Genomic DNA, 17,359 nt, shown 5'->3' with positions numbered 1-17,359 from the left:
CAACAATCACAATGTAACATGAAGTTTGAGCTACATAGCAAGAAAACCCAATACGCAATGTATCATTACAAAATATCAATTAAACATTTCACCAAATACATAGCTTACACTAGTTACAAGGTGCAAATTTCAATCAAGAAATAAAAATTGTAACTAAAATCAAAATAGAGATGACTTAACCCTTTTTAAAGCTTGGCTCAAGTGCTTCTTGTCTTCTCCCAAGAATCACAAGCTTCTTAGCCATGCCCCATAACTTCCTCTAGTCCATCTCCAAAATCATTAAAATGTTCGGCCATGGTGATGAAATGGAGAATAATGCAATTTCTCGAAAATAAAGGAGAATGACTGAATTGAATTCGAGGATTTGATGCGGACTGGACAAGGAGTGATTTGATCGGCGTGGATGATGAGGAGTACAGAACCAGTTGGAGAATTGAAGGAGCCCAAGAAGAACAATTACAGAGGAGGAGACGATGAAAAAGATGAAGCGATAGAAGACGAAGTGGAGATATGATCGAAAAAAAATGAAGAAATGTTTTCTTTTTATCGGAGTAAGCGGTGAATCAATTGATGGGATCAAATTGATGAAAGATGAGCGGAGAGAATCAGGGTGTGTGTGTGAATGTGCTGACAGTGAAAATTCAAATTTTCTTTTTTTTTTTTTTTTCAAAACGGTGGTCGCATGACACAAGCTGTTCAATTGAAGCAGAGAGAAAGTCCCTAGCATCCAATACGCATCGGACTGCGAACACATGTCCCGTACTCGGATACACGTCCCGATACGCATCGTCGCTCTCCTCTTGTTGCTCTTGCTTCTACTTTGCTTTCCCCGATATGCATCGTCGCTCTCCTCTCATGGCTCTTGCTTCTGATTTGCTTTCACCGTCTCTGGCGACTTACTTGTTTGCTTTTACTATTTTCCATCAATGACTGATTGTCAAGTTCTCTCCCTACCTCTCCCTCTCTATTCCTACTTCTGCTACTTCTCCTCTTCTCCCTCGTGCTTCCTTGAAAGAAACGGTGGAAACTAATTGTGAATTTGCTTAGCTAAGTGGTATGCAGGTGGGGTTCTAATTTTTCTTGAAGAAGAATTTTTTTATTTTCAAACTTTTTATCCTCTTGCTTCTTCTCATTTTCATATAGCCACCTACATTTGAAATAATAAAATCAATAAAAAATATATCTTAAAAAATAAAAAAATAAAATTTTAAAAAATAAGCAATAAATTTCAAAAAATTTTAAAATATTTTTTTTGCTTCTTAATTATAATTATTAACCACGTAAATTCAAATAGTCCAAAACAAGTGCTAAAAAATTAAGAAAAGTGATGTAAAAATATGTAAAATATATGAATCATTACAAATCAGAGAAATAAGTTGTACATTTTTGGAGCTGTATAAGTTGTAAATTCTTGGAGCTGAATAAATAATCTTATAAAATTAAATGTTAAAATTTTGTGTTTTTTTATAAAAAATTTGTGTTCTTAAATTAAGTTAAAAACCGAGTTGGAAATCAAAATAAAAGATGCAAAATTTTAAATATAGGTTACAAATTTGTAAAAAAATCCCTTAAATTAAGAATTTAAGGAATTTTTTTTTACATTTTGAAATTCATTGAGATTTTGTTGGAATGAAATAATTTTTTTAATATTAAGTGTCATTTTTTTTTTTTAAGTCATGCTGCAAATCCAAGCGTCTTTCCGAGTCTTGCTAATTTTATTCCCATCATTTTTTCAATCGATGGCCAAAGCGGAAAAATTACACAAACTCAAGAAATCAGATCACCAATTTAAAGTGAAAAAAAAAATGTATAAGCATTTATAAAAAAAAACTTAAATACTTAATGTACTTATTTTTAATTAAATTAAGATATATAAATATTGTATAGATTATTTATTTTATAAAAAACTCTTATTATGAATGTTATTAATGCATTAAAATTTACTTATTATAATTTAATTAAATAAACTTATATTAAATATATAAAATTAAATACATAAATCTTGAAATTATTTTCCCAAACATATATGATCAAATTATTAGGAGTCAATAAGTTGTGGATCTAGAATTTAACAATTTAGTCGGTGGCCGACCACTTCGTATTTTTGCCTATTGGCCTTCCTCACCGTTCTCCTTTCTGATAAGTTTTCACTTTTCAGCATCATTCTCTGTCTCTTCAACCACCTTGGCGAGTCTAATGAAAAATTCTTGATTGAATTGTTTTTAACATAGATAAGCAATTTTTGCCTCATTTTCACAGGACTGTTTTGCTTTACACTTCTGAGTCGCGTTCTTTTTCTGATCTTGGAATCTCTTTCTGGGTTTTGCGCCTCCAATTTTCTAATTTTTTTTCTTTACACTAGTCTTGAACAATTCTTTAAGGTTCTGGTGGAGTCGGATCTTATTGTTTCCCTCGAAAAAGCCGTTGCGCTCATAAGTACTTCGTCGCTGCAAAAGGTCAAAGACGATTCGTAAAGGTTTGTCATTGTGTTCTATTCATGAAGTTTTCTGCCTGACTTTTGTTTTTCATTGATTTTTATGATGGTCATTTTCTTATACTACACCTAAAAAGTGAATATTCCTTCTTCTGGGCTCTCTGTTCAATCTTCTCGGGCAAAATAAATTCTTTTGTTTTATATTTCACTAGTCTTCTCAGACCCTGTCGTTAATATTGGAAGTTTGTATTTTTGTTCTGGAAACTTTTGGTGGTAATTATTGATGCTGGCGCGATAAATTAATCCGTTGCTGAGAGGAGGGAGAATTTGCTACTTGTTAAGAGTTGCTCTGGGTGTTATCTTCAACTCCGATACCCTTTCACCTTGAAAAAAATAATGACAATATCATTTTGCCCGTTACTATTTCCACGCTTAGTTGTGGGCACAACCAACTTGCACATATTGTTCCTTTTGTTGACAGGCACTCTTTTAATCGGTATATCACTTTCATGTTAAAATAACTACTCCGTGAGCTCTAGCCATGTCGCAAATGCTAAACACGTGTCAAGAATAAAGTCTACTTTATGATTGAAATAACCATTTTGGTCTTCTTCATAACAAGTTCGTTTCCATTGATACATTATATGGAGGACGTTGACCACGGAACTTTGGGTGCAGCAAATTATTCTTCAATTTTTTTTTTTTTTTTGTATCACTTAAATGATTCAGTTGGTTTTGGATATCATAGACACAATTTCCTAGAAAGGTAAATTTGGAATTTTTGGCTTGTCAATTTAAGTTTGAGTAATGACTTGAGCGATTAGTCTCTGATTGTGCTGCTCGAAAGTTACAATTGTGGTGTTCATCAAGCTGAAATAAACTGGAATCTACAGTAAATGGTACAACTTAGGAAATGAGTTTTTAACAGGACAGAGTTGCAGGAGTAAGAACAAGGCATATGGTTCTTGTTACCAAAGTTATTGTTTGGAACTGAACATTTTCCAGGAATATGAATTACTAATTCTGCCAGGTTGAAGAAACGTGTCAAGGTTCAACGCTAGATTTGGCTGCCTGATAGATAGACTCCTGACATTTTGTGTCATATATAATTTCCAGGCTTTAATTCTGCCTTTAGATCTGATATTTATTATTTGTTCTTCTGTTCATTGTGAATTTTCCTCTTAGCCATGCCTAGAACCTCTGTTTTTCCCCCTTTCATGTGGCATTCATATTTCGTTTGTGTTGTCCAACCAATCACCTTACAGTTAGTTGTTGTCCATAAGGATCATTTATCATTTGTCTAAAATTTCTCTTGCTTTTCCAAATTTGGAGCTCATCATCATGGCATGTAAACACCTGCCATTTGTTCATTCACTTCAAAGCAATCTGACCTGGTGAAAATGGTGAATCTCAATCTTCTGCATGAATTTAGATACACATGGCAGCAATAGAGGACACAGGCACAGCCCTTTCTGGAGAATTTTCAGTAACTTTAACTATCAGATAAAATATAGAGAACTTGATTTAAACAACATCTCATTTTAGATATGCTGCTCCTAGACATTTAAAAGAAAACTTGAAGATTTTAGGATCCTGCTTACCATGGCTTCTGAATGACTATTTTACCTTGCTACACATACTGTCTTCTACAGTTTGAGTGAATTGTGAGAGATCATCTACTTTTGAATTTAAGCAGAAATGTAGCAACTAGGAATATGAATATGTCACATTTAATACTAAACGATTAATGATGAGAAGTTGAATCTTGACCGCCTGCCCAAATTGTTTGCCACTTCGCCTTGACTGGTCAATTGGTATTTGCTGCTTTTGATCCGTCCTTCTCATATTCTTCATCAGCTTTCTGATTACTAATTCTTTTATGCAATATGAGTAAAATGTCTTGTTGGTTCTGACAGAAATTAACCTGGGCGCACTCAAATTTCTATAGTTTTGGCTATCCATAGCTATCTAATGCAGCAAGGGCTCACGGCTACTCCCTCTTCTCATTCAAACTCATCTGTTTCAACACCTCAGGGAATTAGTCCAACTTCATGGATGGGCAACTTTGAATCCCTCAATGCTGGGCCATCTGCTGATTTTCCTCAGCAAAATGCAAATAGTAATTCAAAAGATGAAACAGAGTTGCTATCTGTGTCTTGGAATCAGGACTATGGTTGCTTTTCTGCCGGCACTAGCCATGGCTTTCGAATTTATAATTGTGTGCCTTTCAAGGAGACTTTTAGACGTGACTTGAGAGGTGGTTTTAAAATTGTAGAGATGCTGTTCCGGTGCAACATTCTAGCACTTGTTGGTGCTGTAACTAATCCATGTTACCCTCCTAACAAAGTTATGATTTGGGATGATCATCAGAGCAGGTGCATTGGTGAATTTACATTTAGGTCTGAGGTTCGTGCAGTGAAATTAAGACGCGATCGAATTGTAGTAGTTCTTGAGCACAAGATCTATGTTTATAACTTCATGGATTTGAAGCTTCTTCAACAGATTGAGACTTTGGCTAATCCTAGGGATTGTGCTGTCTTTCTTACCATCCAAATACGTTTGTTTTGGCTTGTCCTGGTGTTCACAGTGGACAAGTCCGGGTTGAACACTTCGGTCTGAACATGATGAAAGTAATCAATGCTCATGATTCTCAAATTGCATGCTTTACTTTGACAATGGATGGGCTCCTTCTTGCGACTGCTAGTGCAAAGGGCACTTTAATTAGAATCTTCAACACCATGGATGGCAGTCGGTTGCAGGAAGTAGGTTACTGGACCATGTATTTTAATTATTGGGATGATCATTGTTGCCTCTAACTTAATTGTGTCAATTTTTTGTGGAATTTCACCAATTTGGGTTTTGTATTTTCTTGAATAAGATGGGTTGGATGGGAAATTACATTTTTTGTAAAAATTTTCCTTTATGCGATCTATACTTTTTGCAAGATTTTCTGATAATTGTTTTGCTGTATGCAAACAAACTTCAAATAATTGTTTTTCCTTCAAGTTGTTTAAAAACCTTGCAAGGTTAAGTTTCCAGTTTTTTTTTTTTTTTTGCTATAAAAGGGGCATTATTGCAACAATATCTTCTACATTTATAGAACACAAATTTCATGTTGAATATTCCTTAAATAGTTGTCATGCAGCTTTTTATGATTTTCCTACAACTCTTATGGTTGTGCTTTTGACGTCTTTTTTGTAAAGACAGAAGGCTTCTACTTCTCAAGGATCATGGATTGAGCCTAAAAAAACTAGTAGCTTTTTCTTTAATAAACTTAGTTTGTTCTACGACCATGAATTTTCTTTAATTTTCCATGCAAAAATCTTCTGTGCAGGTAAGAAGAGGGGTAGATAGAGCTGAAATCTATAGTATTGCTTTATCTTCAAATGTCCAGTGGTTGGCAGCATCAAGTGACAAAGGCACCATTCATATATTCAGCCTGAGAGTCAGAGTTGTTGGGGAGGAGACATTGCCTCCTCCAACCACTCCCCAGAGCCATGCGCTGCTTCATCATAATTCTTCAACCTCTTTAGATTCATTGCTTTCTCCCAATACTGGTTCCAACCCCAATTCATCATTGTCTTTCATGAGAGGTAAAAGAGATTTACTTAATCATACGATTACTTGCTAAGCCTTGTTATTAATAAATTTCAAGATTTAAAGAATTTTGTTAAGTTTATGTGTTGTCTAGGATGTTCATTTGTTGACCTGTAGACTTTTGGAAATTTCAAAAACATGATAGCATCATTAATGATTTTCTCGGATCTAACCAGCTGTCTAAAAGGCTCCCCAAAACCCTTTGATGAGGGGTTATCTCCTCAATATATCTTTCTTTTCAAATCAAGTCATCTGAAGCCATTGTTATCCCTACCTCTAACAGAACTAATGCTTATAAATTTCCCCCCAGCAGTGAGGATTTTCCTCTTTCTTGCAACCAGCTTGTCCAGCTCGTCTTTGTATTATTTTCTCTTAGCTACGAAATTGCAAAATGCCTTGGCAAACATTTGGTCGTTGTGGTTTTTCTAATGACTTGATCTCTTTGACTACATGGTAGGGGTCTTACCAAAATATTTTAGCTCAGAATGGTCATTTGCCCGGTACCGCTTGCCAGAGAACACACGATTTATTGTGGCATTTGGATCTCGGAACACTGCCCTAATTGTTGGCTTGGACGGGAGGTATGTCTATGTTACTGTATTGTGCACTTTGAGTTTCATTTGGGTCCCCCCCCCCCATCACCGGGGGGGGGGGGTCTTAATTTTTTAAGAATAGGACACGTTTTTTCTGTGCATTACATAAAATTTGAGAAATGAACTGCATTATTAATGATTAATGAACAGTGTGGCTTGTTATGGAATATATATTATCTATTGATATACTGATTTCCTATAAAGTTGAGGTAAATGTATATCTAAGCCCTCATGCCCATATGAAAATAAGGGCTAATGTTAGAGGCAGAAAATTTTAAACTATATATTTCATACTTCATACAATTATTGGAGGTATAAGATATCAACTACATTTGTGTAACCGCTTCCCCTTTCTGTGTAGTTTGTTTGTATGTTGTAGCCTTTTCAATTAGCCACAAAGGAACATTCTAAAATGCAATGCTCCGCACTCCTTTAATTCCAAGTCATTGAAAAATATCTCGCAACTGTGAAGGTCCAAATCACCTTATAAACTTTCAAACTTAGTCGTTTAAAGCATCAGTCCTGTTTTGGTCAAGAATGATGGCGTTTCACACTCTTGCTGCCACATATAATGTGCTCTTTGAAGTGTGAAAGTTTACTGGGGTATTTTCTTGCTTGCAAAGTTAATGCTTGCAATGGTACAAGGCTAAAGTGGTGTATAACTGTATATGCTTTTTCTCTTTCTTTTCTGCATATTGATATTCTACTTCTTTCTCTTTTAATATCTCTTGTAAGGACATCATATGTCTCATTATTGCCCTCATTCTCACATGGTGCCATCTCTTTCCAATGGCATCAGTTTTTACAGGTGCAGCTTTGATCCAGTGCATGGCGGGGAGATGTTGCAGCAGGAGTATGTTCGGTTTTTAAAATCTGAAAGTAGGCCAACATGAACTTTTAATTGTACAACATCATCATCAGTCACAAATTATTAGGTACAATATGCTGGAGAATATACTTAATGGTTGACAATTAAATCAAATCCTAATCCCGAGTACTATGATTTCACATGCCAACACTGTTGTGCCAAAGAATAAGAATTTCTTCTTAGTCATCAGGCAGGCATGGCCTCTTATTTTTATGTAAATATGAAGTGTACATCGGTCCTATGCAAGGCAACAAGTCTCTGTAAATAACTAAATGTGATGGCTTTCCACGTTGAATAATCTTTGAGTATTTGAGGATTTTTTTTTTCTGTATATGGTGTACGTTTTGGGGAAATTTGAATATAATTAAAAAGGAGAAAGGAATATTAAGAGCTAGTGACAATGTCATAGATAAATCAGAGGTTGAATATTTGTTGCTAATTGTAAGTATCTCACTGGAAAATTTCAGTGGATTGTTTGAACAAAATTATACGAATTGATTAGTCCTTGGGGCCTTAGTCCTTTTCCACATGTATGATCAAAATCTTGATTTCGCATTAAATATTAAATAAAAATTATTTGACATTTCTAATATTTTAACAAATAAATAAATTTTCGTAAACTTCATTATAAAATTAACTTTTTTATAATACTATTTAATTGTAACGCATCAACAAAAAGTGATACAGCAAAAACAATCTAATATCAAATAGAATGCTTCACATCACTAGTTATTCATAAAACCATGCAAATGTTCTACATACATGATTGGAAGGAAAGAAATTGTCAAGAATATTATCACGATATGTAATGAAATTCCACTTAAAAGTATACTCTGCAGTGGCCAGATTTATATGAGTCAATACTAAGCATATGGCCCCAGCTAAATCACACCTCATAGATCAATGATTTCTCTTCTTCCTCTTTGACAGTGTTAACCATGAGAGCCACCTGATTCATACTTGGCCTAGCTTCTGGTGAACGATGAACACATTTGATAGCCACTCGAAGCAGATTCACCAGCCTCTCTTCACTGGCATACTCTGATATCAGTGCCTTGTCAAACACCTCGCCTGTCCATTCTTCCCTCACAACAGATTGGACCCACTCCGCCAAGTCAATCCCATCGTTCTTCACACACTTCCCTGTAAGTAGCTCAAGAAGTATCACCCCAAATCCATACACATCTGCCTTCAACACAATTGGTGCTCCAGAACCAGTAGGACGAGGACTTGCAGAAGATGAGCTCAGTTCATCGTCCATATTCATCACACCATACTCACTTATGCGTGCTTCCATGTTATAGCTCAGCAAAATGTTGGAGGATTTCAGGTTTCCATGTGCAATACCTTTCTCCCCAACCTTTTGATGCATGAAAGCCAATCCCTCTGCTATCATTGCTGCAATCCCAAGCCTGCTGGTCCAATCAAATCCTCTGGACTCGCCTGAAAACCATGTCTAATATTATGAAGCTCGTGTGTAGTGCAAGTTTACATGGGGATGAAATTAAAAAGTTGAGTGGAAGTCAAATAGAGTATATGATGATATTTACCATGAAGAAGCTTGAATAAGCTTCCATTTTCTTGGAATTCGTAGACCAGAAGCTTCTCTTGATTGGAGCAATAGAAAGCAAGTGGTGGGAGTAAGTAAGGGTGCTTCACTTGACCCAGAATCTCCATTTTTTGCTTGAAGTCATGACTGGAAGTAGCCAAGTCCTTGATCCTTTTTACAACCACCGTCTTGCCGTTGTCCAGCATCACCTTATAAAGACTACCATGCTTGCCTCTGCCAAGCAGTTCTGCTGGGGCTCTCAGCAAGTCCTCAAGTCTAAACTCACTTATCACTGGTTGTGCAAGAACTACAAGTGATTGTGAAACCATCCCACTTTCAGAATTGACTGAAATCTCGGATCTGCTTACGACTGATTTTTGTCCACTTGAAGCATTACTAGGTTTGTCAAACACATCATGATCATTACTTGCTGCTACCTTATTTGATGCTCCAGCTTCAGCCTTTTCTATTTTGTTCCTTGTACACAGTTTATAAAGTACGAAAAGGATAAATACCAAAACCAATGCAGCATATCCTGAATACATTAGGATTTGGTCTTTAGAAGGACCCTTTGATCCATTCGATCCATTCATTTCATTTGACCCATTTGATTCTACTGATTTGACAGCAAGAGTATGAATTAGCGGACAGTTTTTTTGCAGTGGTTTTCCACACAGTTCAGGATTGCCCAAAAAGCTGTCTTCAAAGAAACGGTCATGAACATCTGGAATTTGGCCACTAAAGTTGTTACAAGAAACATTGAACTTATAAAAGTTGGAAAAATCAAACCCGGGTATCGCCCCACTGAGGTTATTGTTCTGGGCGAGGAGCACATTCAACCCTGAGATTCTGGACAAGCCTGGCAAGTGACCAGAAAACTTATTATTCGAAATGTCAAGCCTTTTCAGATTATTTAGCAAGGCAAGTGAAGGAGGAAGTTCCCCAGAAAGTTGATTTCCCCCAACGTACAAGCGAGTTAGCTTTTTGCAGTTTCCAATCTCATCTGATATCACCCCACTGATGGCGTTTCCACCAAGAGCAAGAATGATTAAAGAACCGGCAAGAGGTTGAACATTGCAGAGAATAGCAGCATCAAGAGTTCCAGATAAATTCAGCCTGTCGAGAAATAGCCTCCGTACTGATGCATTACGAGAATCGCAGACTACACCTTGCCAGAGGTCCTTACAAGGATCAGAATCTGCCTTCCAATTCAAAGCAGAAATATTCTGTTGGCTTGATAGTTTCGCAAGGAAGCTTATCATTGAGCTCTTGACCTCGTCCTCCACACAAAGTGTCACGTTAATGAGGAAAATCCATGAAAGGAGGACTACCCACGTGGAAATTCGCTCCATTGAAGCCGATGATATGATTATGGGAGTTGATCCAAACTCTTGGGATATGAATGTGAAGCAAGAGACAGAGTCTCAATGTTGTGATGGATTGATTAACAAAGTCGTCTTCCAAGGACGAGAGAGTTATTGTTGCCGGAACTAGAATGAGTCAGATTGGCTAATTTTACTATGAGAGATCCTTTGTTGTGTAGTGGACAACGAGGATCCATTGATGTGGCTGGACGATATAATATTTGAAAATTATGGGCCGGCAGCTATAAATACAGCTAAAGTATAAATGTCATTACCTTGATAGCTTTACATCAGCTCCAATCATATGGGCATTATATGACTTGCTGATCAACATGTTGGTCAAACAACTTCTATTATCGACATGTGTGACATTCCAGTTGTTTGTTAGATTAGGTGTGGATGTAACCTTTTATATTTTTACTGTTCATTTTTTCATATGATTTTCTGATCTTTTTTTTTTAATTACAGAGAAAATTAAATATATAAAATACGAACGGTCCTCTACATGCCCCATAGAAAATTCAGACAATAAAGATGAAACATCCTTTTGCAGCAATGTTAAACTAAATTGAGGTTGCTGCTATCCTAAAGCAAAATTAAGATAAGTAGTAGCATTTTGCAGAAACAGCATCAGCGGAAAAGACATTTGATTGGCAATCCACCGTTGATGCTTAATAAACAGAAGAACATAACGAAATGCTTCTAGCAGCATATGCAGTCTTCCATGAGGTATTGCTTGCCAAGACCATTGATGCACCTGTTGATTCTGGAAAAGAAGGCCGATCCGAACGCCCTTCCTCTTTCTCATCTTGAATATTGCACAGAATAGCTTCCACTGAAGAATGTTGTTACTATCAGCCAAACGTAAATTTAGAAGCAGAGATGATCGCATCAACAGAGGATGCCAACATCGGTGAGTATCGTTGCCTGACTTAGAGAACCTATGACAGTGGAAAAACAGACAATTTCGTCGAGCCAGAGCTATCACAGCCATTGGCAACAGATGCTTGTTATGAAATATTAGTTGGTTCCTGCCAAACCATAAAGCATCAATAATAAAAAAAATGGGAGACATGAAATCATTGCCAAAGATTCCTGCCCGACTTTATGAATTTCAGAGATCCAATCAGTGAGCCATTGGATCAAAGATATGGAAACCATAGAATCAATCCATAAATTGAACTCAGATCCAAACCAAACTGCTCTGGCAAAAGAACGATGTAAAAATAAATGGTTGAACCCCACAGGCAACAAACATCTATCATCTATCTTTGGATTCGGATCAGGTATAGAACTTCAATAAAGAATAATGTGTTTTTGGATTGAATTACATACCACTGATTTTGCCGAAAGCATCCATCTCAGTTTGCTATCACACTTATTGTTGTGTCAGACTTCATAGCATGTTTCTTTTTTATTGAATATTTCAAAAATATGCATTGGCTAAAGATATGCATTTATGGATTCTATCATCTATCTTTTCATATTAAATGAAAAATAAATGTATATATTTTCCTTTTGGCCTGAAAGGATAAATGTGTATATCAATAAAACTTATATATTTATCCATGTTATATAATAAATATGCATACTAGCAAGCATTAGTTGTAATGAAAGGGGTTATGACTGTTTGGACATAAAGTTTCAAGTTTGAGTTTGTGTAAATGTAAAAAATATCTTTAAAAGAACTATTTTAAATTAGCCTAACAATATTTAAATATGACTCATTCAAATAGCTATATAATAAATATAAATTTATTTACTAAATATTCTAAATATATTTGGTTATACATTTAATGGACTTTTTTCAATAAGTTGAAATAATTTGTTTACAGATGCATATCAGGGAATCTTAATGTGCTTACAAAATATTCACAATCAACCTTTTAAAGTTCATAAATGTAATAGTTTGGAGATTAAATGTTATATGTATTGCTATACAAAGTGCCTTGCACACAAGTGATTGTTATTAGAGAAAAATAGAAGAGCAACATAATTTTTTTTTTATTGATCAACAAGAATATTTCATAAAACAAATACGAAATGGAGAGTAGCGGTACAGAAAAGGAACAAAACAAAAGGCAAACCAAACGAAAGAACGAGGAAAAACAACGACAAACAGGAGAGTAGCAGCAAATGAAAGTCAGCCAACTCCAGATCTAAGCTTGGAACGAGAGAGTTGGTTCTTGATTTGATCAACCTTGTTGACATCCTCAGCTAAAAAAGTAGTCAAAGAAAGTGCTGGTATACCTATCCTCCCAAAAGGATACATGTCCTTACTATAAAATCTTCAAGTTAGACAAATAAGATTATCCTTATTAATCCTCTCTAAGTTCCAAACATTATGATAATTACTAAATTCGTCAAATTTCACAAATGGAATCCCAAGTTTTTAATATTTTTAAAACATTTCAAAAATTTTTCACAAGTGAAAAATCAAAGTTTGCTTAACATGCAGAAGCATAAAATTTCAAAAAGAATCAAGGCATTTGCTTAAAAATTAAAAAACAATGAGACAATGTAGAAACAAAGGCATGAGCCGCGGCTTGTGACACTTGCATCGCGCATTGCGAGCCTCTGTGCCAGGCATCGGGGCTCATTGCATGGTTTTGACAGCAGATTTTGTGGTCATTTGATAGCAACTGCGCAAACTTTCGATGCTCTCCATTTTTCTGTGTGATGTCCTATTGAGACGATCTAAATGTCTATAGAGAGTTTTTTTTCTAGCCTTAACTAATGGCTTTAGTTTTACACTCAAATTATTTGTTAGTCAAAAGTTGTACACTCATTTTAAAATTCACTTTTTTTCACAATTACACATAACTTGAGCGTCTAAAACTCTTACCATAAGTCAAAAGCTACCAACACTACCCAAACCATATTCAATAGACTAAAATGGACCTATGCAATACGCTACATCACTAACAATATTTATTAATTACATTTTCATTACCCAACCCCTTAATCTCAAAAAAAGAAGGAGAAGCTCTAATTTTAAATTTTCAAAATTAATCAACATAATTCAAGTGCCACACAAAACTATTACTTGCATTAGTATTTTGGCTCTACTCTAGGTCTCACAATTAATACATGCATACCCTAGGGCCCAAATTACACTATATAGTTTAACAAAACACATATAATGCAAGTAAGACACAACATGAAATATCTCTAGTTGGCAATATCATGCAAAAATATACACATTAATATTCAAAAAGAAAAGGAGGCCTATTAATAGGACATTAATTTTATGCCTTAGATTGTTTCCCTCTATCTTGTTCCCTTGAACTAGTTCATATAATATTAAAGATAATGAGATGAGTACAACCACTTAATAACTAAGATCCATCTAACTGATATTAATACATGTCAATCAATTTAAATGCAAATAATAAAGTATTATTCTCAATTCATTTAGCATGATCAAGAAACACTAATCATAATTCTCATTTATATTAGCATGTATTCATAAGGTAATAACTTATTAACACATTTTCACATAGATATAATACTAATATCATTATTTTTATCACTATAGTCATAATACAGACAATTATATATCCTTTTATCATTATATGCATGGTCATACTTTTCTTATATCTTCCTTACTTCCTTGACACGAAATTATGGGTTATAACATATTGGGATAGTCTATAAATTAAGACTACCCTAACCAAACACGTGTGAAAGGTTACCTAGCCAAGGTTTTTTAATTCACTTGTGAGTCATGGTTTTCCCCATTCCTTACTCTATGGGGGGTCATTCTCCTTAAACTAGCTTCCTCGTTAAACAAATAGATAATTAGCTAGGTTCGAGTTTCTCGTTGAACCAGTGAGACAATTCCTCCTTAAACAAGTGGGACAGTGTGAATAATAAATATAGAATAACATCGAGTTCTGATTGAAGCCTTACCATGTAAATTTTAATTCTCTACTCCTCTTCTTAGGCGAACTCCCGCCTCTCATAATCTTACAATGTATAAATTTGCAATAACATAGCATGCAAGTATTCACTACTTAAACATGTACAATTATCTCATTGTACTCTTATTACACATTTTCATCACATAATTACATTTAATATGTATTATTGGACTCCACAATATGTTATGCCATTGAGCTCTTCTATCACATAATCATTAAACTCCACTTAACATATAATAACTGAACTCTATCATAATTCACATCATTGAACTTCAAATAAAATAAGTTATGAAACTCCACTAACATTAATTCATATAACTTCACATATTCACTATCATTGTACTTGAATTAATTATAATCATTGAACTCTACAGTGCATGTCATTGAACTCCATAAAACTTTAATATAAATTTGTAACATTTCATGCCACACTTGCATTAAGAAATTTCACACATTTTAATTGTAAGTATAAATAAATCAACTAACACATAAGAGCACAAGAGAGAATTTTCCTGGTTACCTCAAACCTTTAAGAGGTTAAATGTTTCACTCCTCAATTACACACTCCCCAAACTTTCATGAAACTTGAATAGCACCAAAAATGTTCACTCTACAATCAATCATGATATGATTCATCAATATTCCTTTTTGAATAATTTTTACTATTAACTCAAACACTTCTTTACTCCTAAGATTCAATATCTTTCCATACAAAGGTATCCATAAGGTTTTTTAGCTTTCTTTAACTCACGTTAACTTTATTAAAACCTTAAATCACCACTAATGGAGCCATATTGCACCAACTACTCTATTTATGGTGGGATTTCCTAGTATTTATTGCCCCAACCACCAACACTATAAAGTCATAAATACTAGGTTTTATTAGTTTAATTAACTCACATTAACTTTATTTAAGTCAAGGAGTTCAAACCTATAACCTCTATAGGTTAAGAATTATCTTTCTCAAACAAACCCTAACTTTTCAACTCGAGAAAATAGAAGAAAAAGAGAGATTCAAGCTTTAGGAACTTACTCCTAGTGTTTTGAAATTTTAAAACACTTTAAATGCTCAAATCCCTTAAGTTTTAGCAGAGCTCCTTCATTTCTCCTCTGCTTCTTCTCAATTTTTTACATTTGATATACTTTTATTTGTGCAGAAAAGTGACCATGTGTCACAGCAGACTTACCATGCTACAGTGCATGGCACAGAAAAGCCTTGCCCAGGCATATTGGCATACATGTATCATGACAGATCATCCACAAGCCACACATGTGGCACAAAATCTCATCCTTCAAATTTTCTCGCTCTTTAACATCTAAGTAACCCAATTTCATTTTGAACTCACATTTAAGGTTAAAATTACAACCAAACAAGCCAGTTAAATTTTCCATTAGATTTTTTAAAATTAGAATTTAATTTTAAATTTTCACAAAAAAGGAATTTAATTTTAAATTATTATATCCAAATGAAAACGCTAGACCGATGTGATATGACGATGCTGGAACATTCCTTTGTTATGAGTTTGGTATATATCATCCGAGAAATACCCGACATATTGCAAAGTCGTGACACGTGAGCATTGAATTTTATAACGCGGACTTTATTAAAACAAAACAAAACACGAGTGGCCGTGTTCAACTAATCAATCTCTTGATCTTGTGGATACAGTGAGTTTTGGGCTTGCGATGCTATTGACGGCACAGGGGTACGAAAATTGAAAGATTTTTTTTAAATAAAATTTTAATTCTCTAAATTTGATTTTGTAATCACTTTAGGATATTTTAAATTTTAATTGGATATAATTAATTGTAAAAATAATTAATTAATATAATTAGTTTTAATTATAATTAATTATATTAATATAATTATATTAAAATTAATTTTAACTGTGTAAATTATCAGAAAGAATATTGAATCTATAAGCAAAATACATTATTTAATAGTAAAATATATTATTAATAGTAAAATTAAACCTGTAAGTAATCTTTCAAAACTTATTTCAAAACGTGATTCTAGCTCAATAATTAATTATCAAATTTTTTGGCTATTTAGGTAACTTTTTCCAAAACTTGATTATTTGGCCCCAAAAATCAATTATATTGTCAATCCAAATTGGATATTAGTCTTTTAAATTTATTTTTTATTATTTTGATCCATATATTTTTCCTAGATTATCAATTTAATCCTCATAATTTTAAAAATATATGCATAATCTGTAAATCTAAGTTGACCGATCCGATTAAATAGGTAAAATGTTAAATTAATGTCTTGACCAATTTAATAAAATACTTTATTTATAATTAGTTTGATTATAGTTTAACTATAATTTTAACCATTAATTATTAAATTAGTTCTTTGACCTTTTCAATAACTGATTCAATTTTCAGTACATTTAAAAAAACAAAGATTGACAAAAATGTTGTGTAAAGGACTGTATTGATAAACATTAAATGATTTAAATGTTAATTTATTTTTATTTAACTATATATACATGTTAAGTCACCAACATATTTTACATATTACATTAATTTAAAATTCAATTTTTATTTCAAAATTTAAAAGACTGATGTGAAAATTTTAAAAAATGTGAAAGACTTGTTAAGTTGGTAAAAATTAAATTTGAAGGATTAAGTTGATAAATGAAGCAATTTTGAAATATTAAAAGTTATATTATCCAAGCTTTTTAATATTATATTTTTTTAAAAAAAAAGTAGTCCGTACCCCTTACAGTTTATAAATATTAGAGCATAATTTATTAAAAGTTCTATATTTTATATCAATTTTCTAACTTTACAATGGCACTTGCAAATAGTGTTGCAAATTGCAATATTTTATATTTGTCGGCCAAAAAGCCGTCCAGCTCTTCAATCAGATACGTTCATTTAAAAGGGGTAATGACATAAAAATTTCTTAAAATATGTAAATAACAATAAAATTTTGTAAAATGCTATAATTTTTCTTTCAATTTCCTGATTACCTTTTCGATATTAATAATTTTTTGGTGAAATAATTAAAATACTTTAAGTTTAA

At 33.6% G+C, this 17,359-nt stretch overlaps 2 protein-coding genes across 2 annotated transcripts; one reads left to right on the top strand and one right to left on the bottom strand.

Annotated features, from left to right (window-relative positions):
- The first annotated feature begins 2,098 nt into the window (after positions 1–2,098).
- Positions 2,099–7,819, top strand: LOC129301817 (autophagy-related protein 18c-like). Its single transcript, XM_054940419.1, is given in 6 exon segments — positions 2,099–2,476; positions 4,351–4,955; positions 4,958–5,196; positions 5,769–6,027; positions 6,489–6,612; positions 7,424–7,819. Coding segments are annotated over 5 exon segments (1,266 nt in total). The 5' UTR covers positions 2,099–2,476; positions 4,351–4,405; the 3' UTR covers positions 7,518–7,819.
- A 402-nt stretch (positions 7,820–8,221) lies between these two features.
- On the bottom strand, positions 8,222–10,520 carry LOC129303872 (probable inactive receptor kinase At2g26730). The gene is made up of 2 exons (XM_054943428.1): positions 9,043–10,520; positions 8,222–8,935 (listed from the first exon to the last, which is right to left on the bottom strand). The coding sequence occupies exons 1-2, from the start codon at positions 10,391–10,393 to the stop codon at positions 8,379–8,381; spliced, it is 1,908 nt and encodes a 635-aa protein (XP_054799403.1). The 5' UTR covers positions 10,394–10,520; the 3' UTR covers positions 8,222–8,378.
- Positions 10,521–17,359: the final 6,839 nt, after the last annotated feature.

Source organism: Prosopis cineraria, unplaced genomic scaffold (assembly GCF_029017545.1).
Source record: "Prosopis cineraria cultivar Desert tree isolate PC_DT_omini unplaced genomic scaffold, ASM2901754v1 PC2, whole genome shotgun sequence".
NCBI lineage: Eukaryota > Viridiplantae > Streptophyta > Magnoliopsida > Fabales > Fabaceae > Prosopis > Prosopis cineraria.
Note: the sequence above shows the minus strand (reverse complement) of the source record. Positions and strands in the feature narration are given on the sequence as shown.

Coding starts and splice junctions, on each gene's coding strand:
- LOC129303872 (XM_054943428.1), bottom strand. CDS start 10,393: ATGGAGCGAATTTCCACGTGGGTAGTCCTCCTTTCATGGATTTTCCTC. Junction 8,936..9,042: donor CTTATTCAAGCTTCTTCATG/GTAAATATCATC, acceptor CATGGTTTTCAG/GCGAGTCCAGAGGATTTGAT.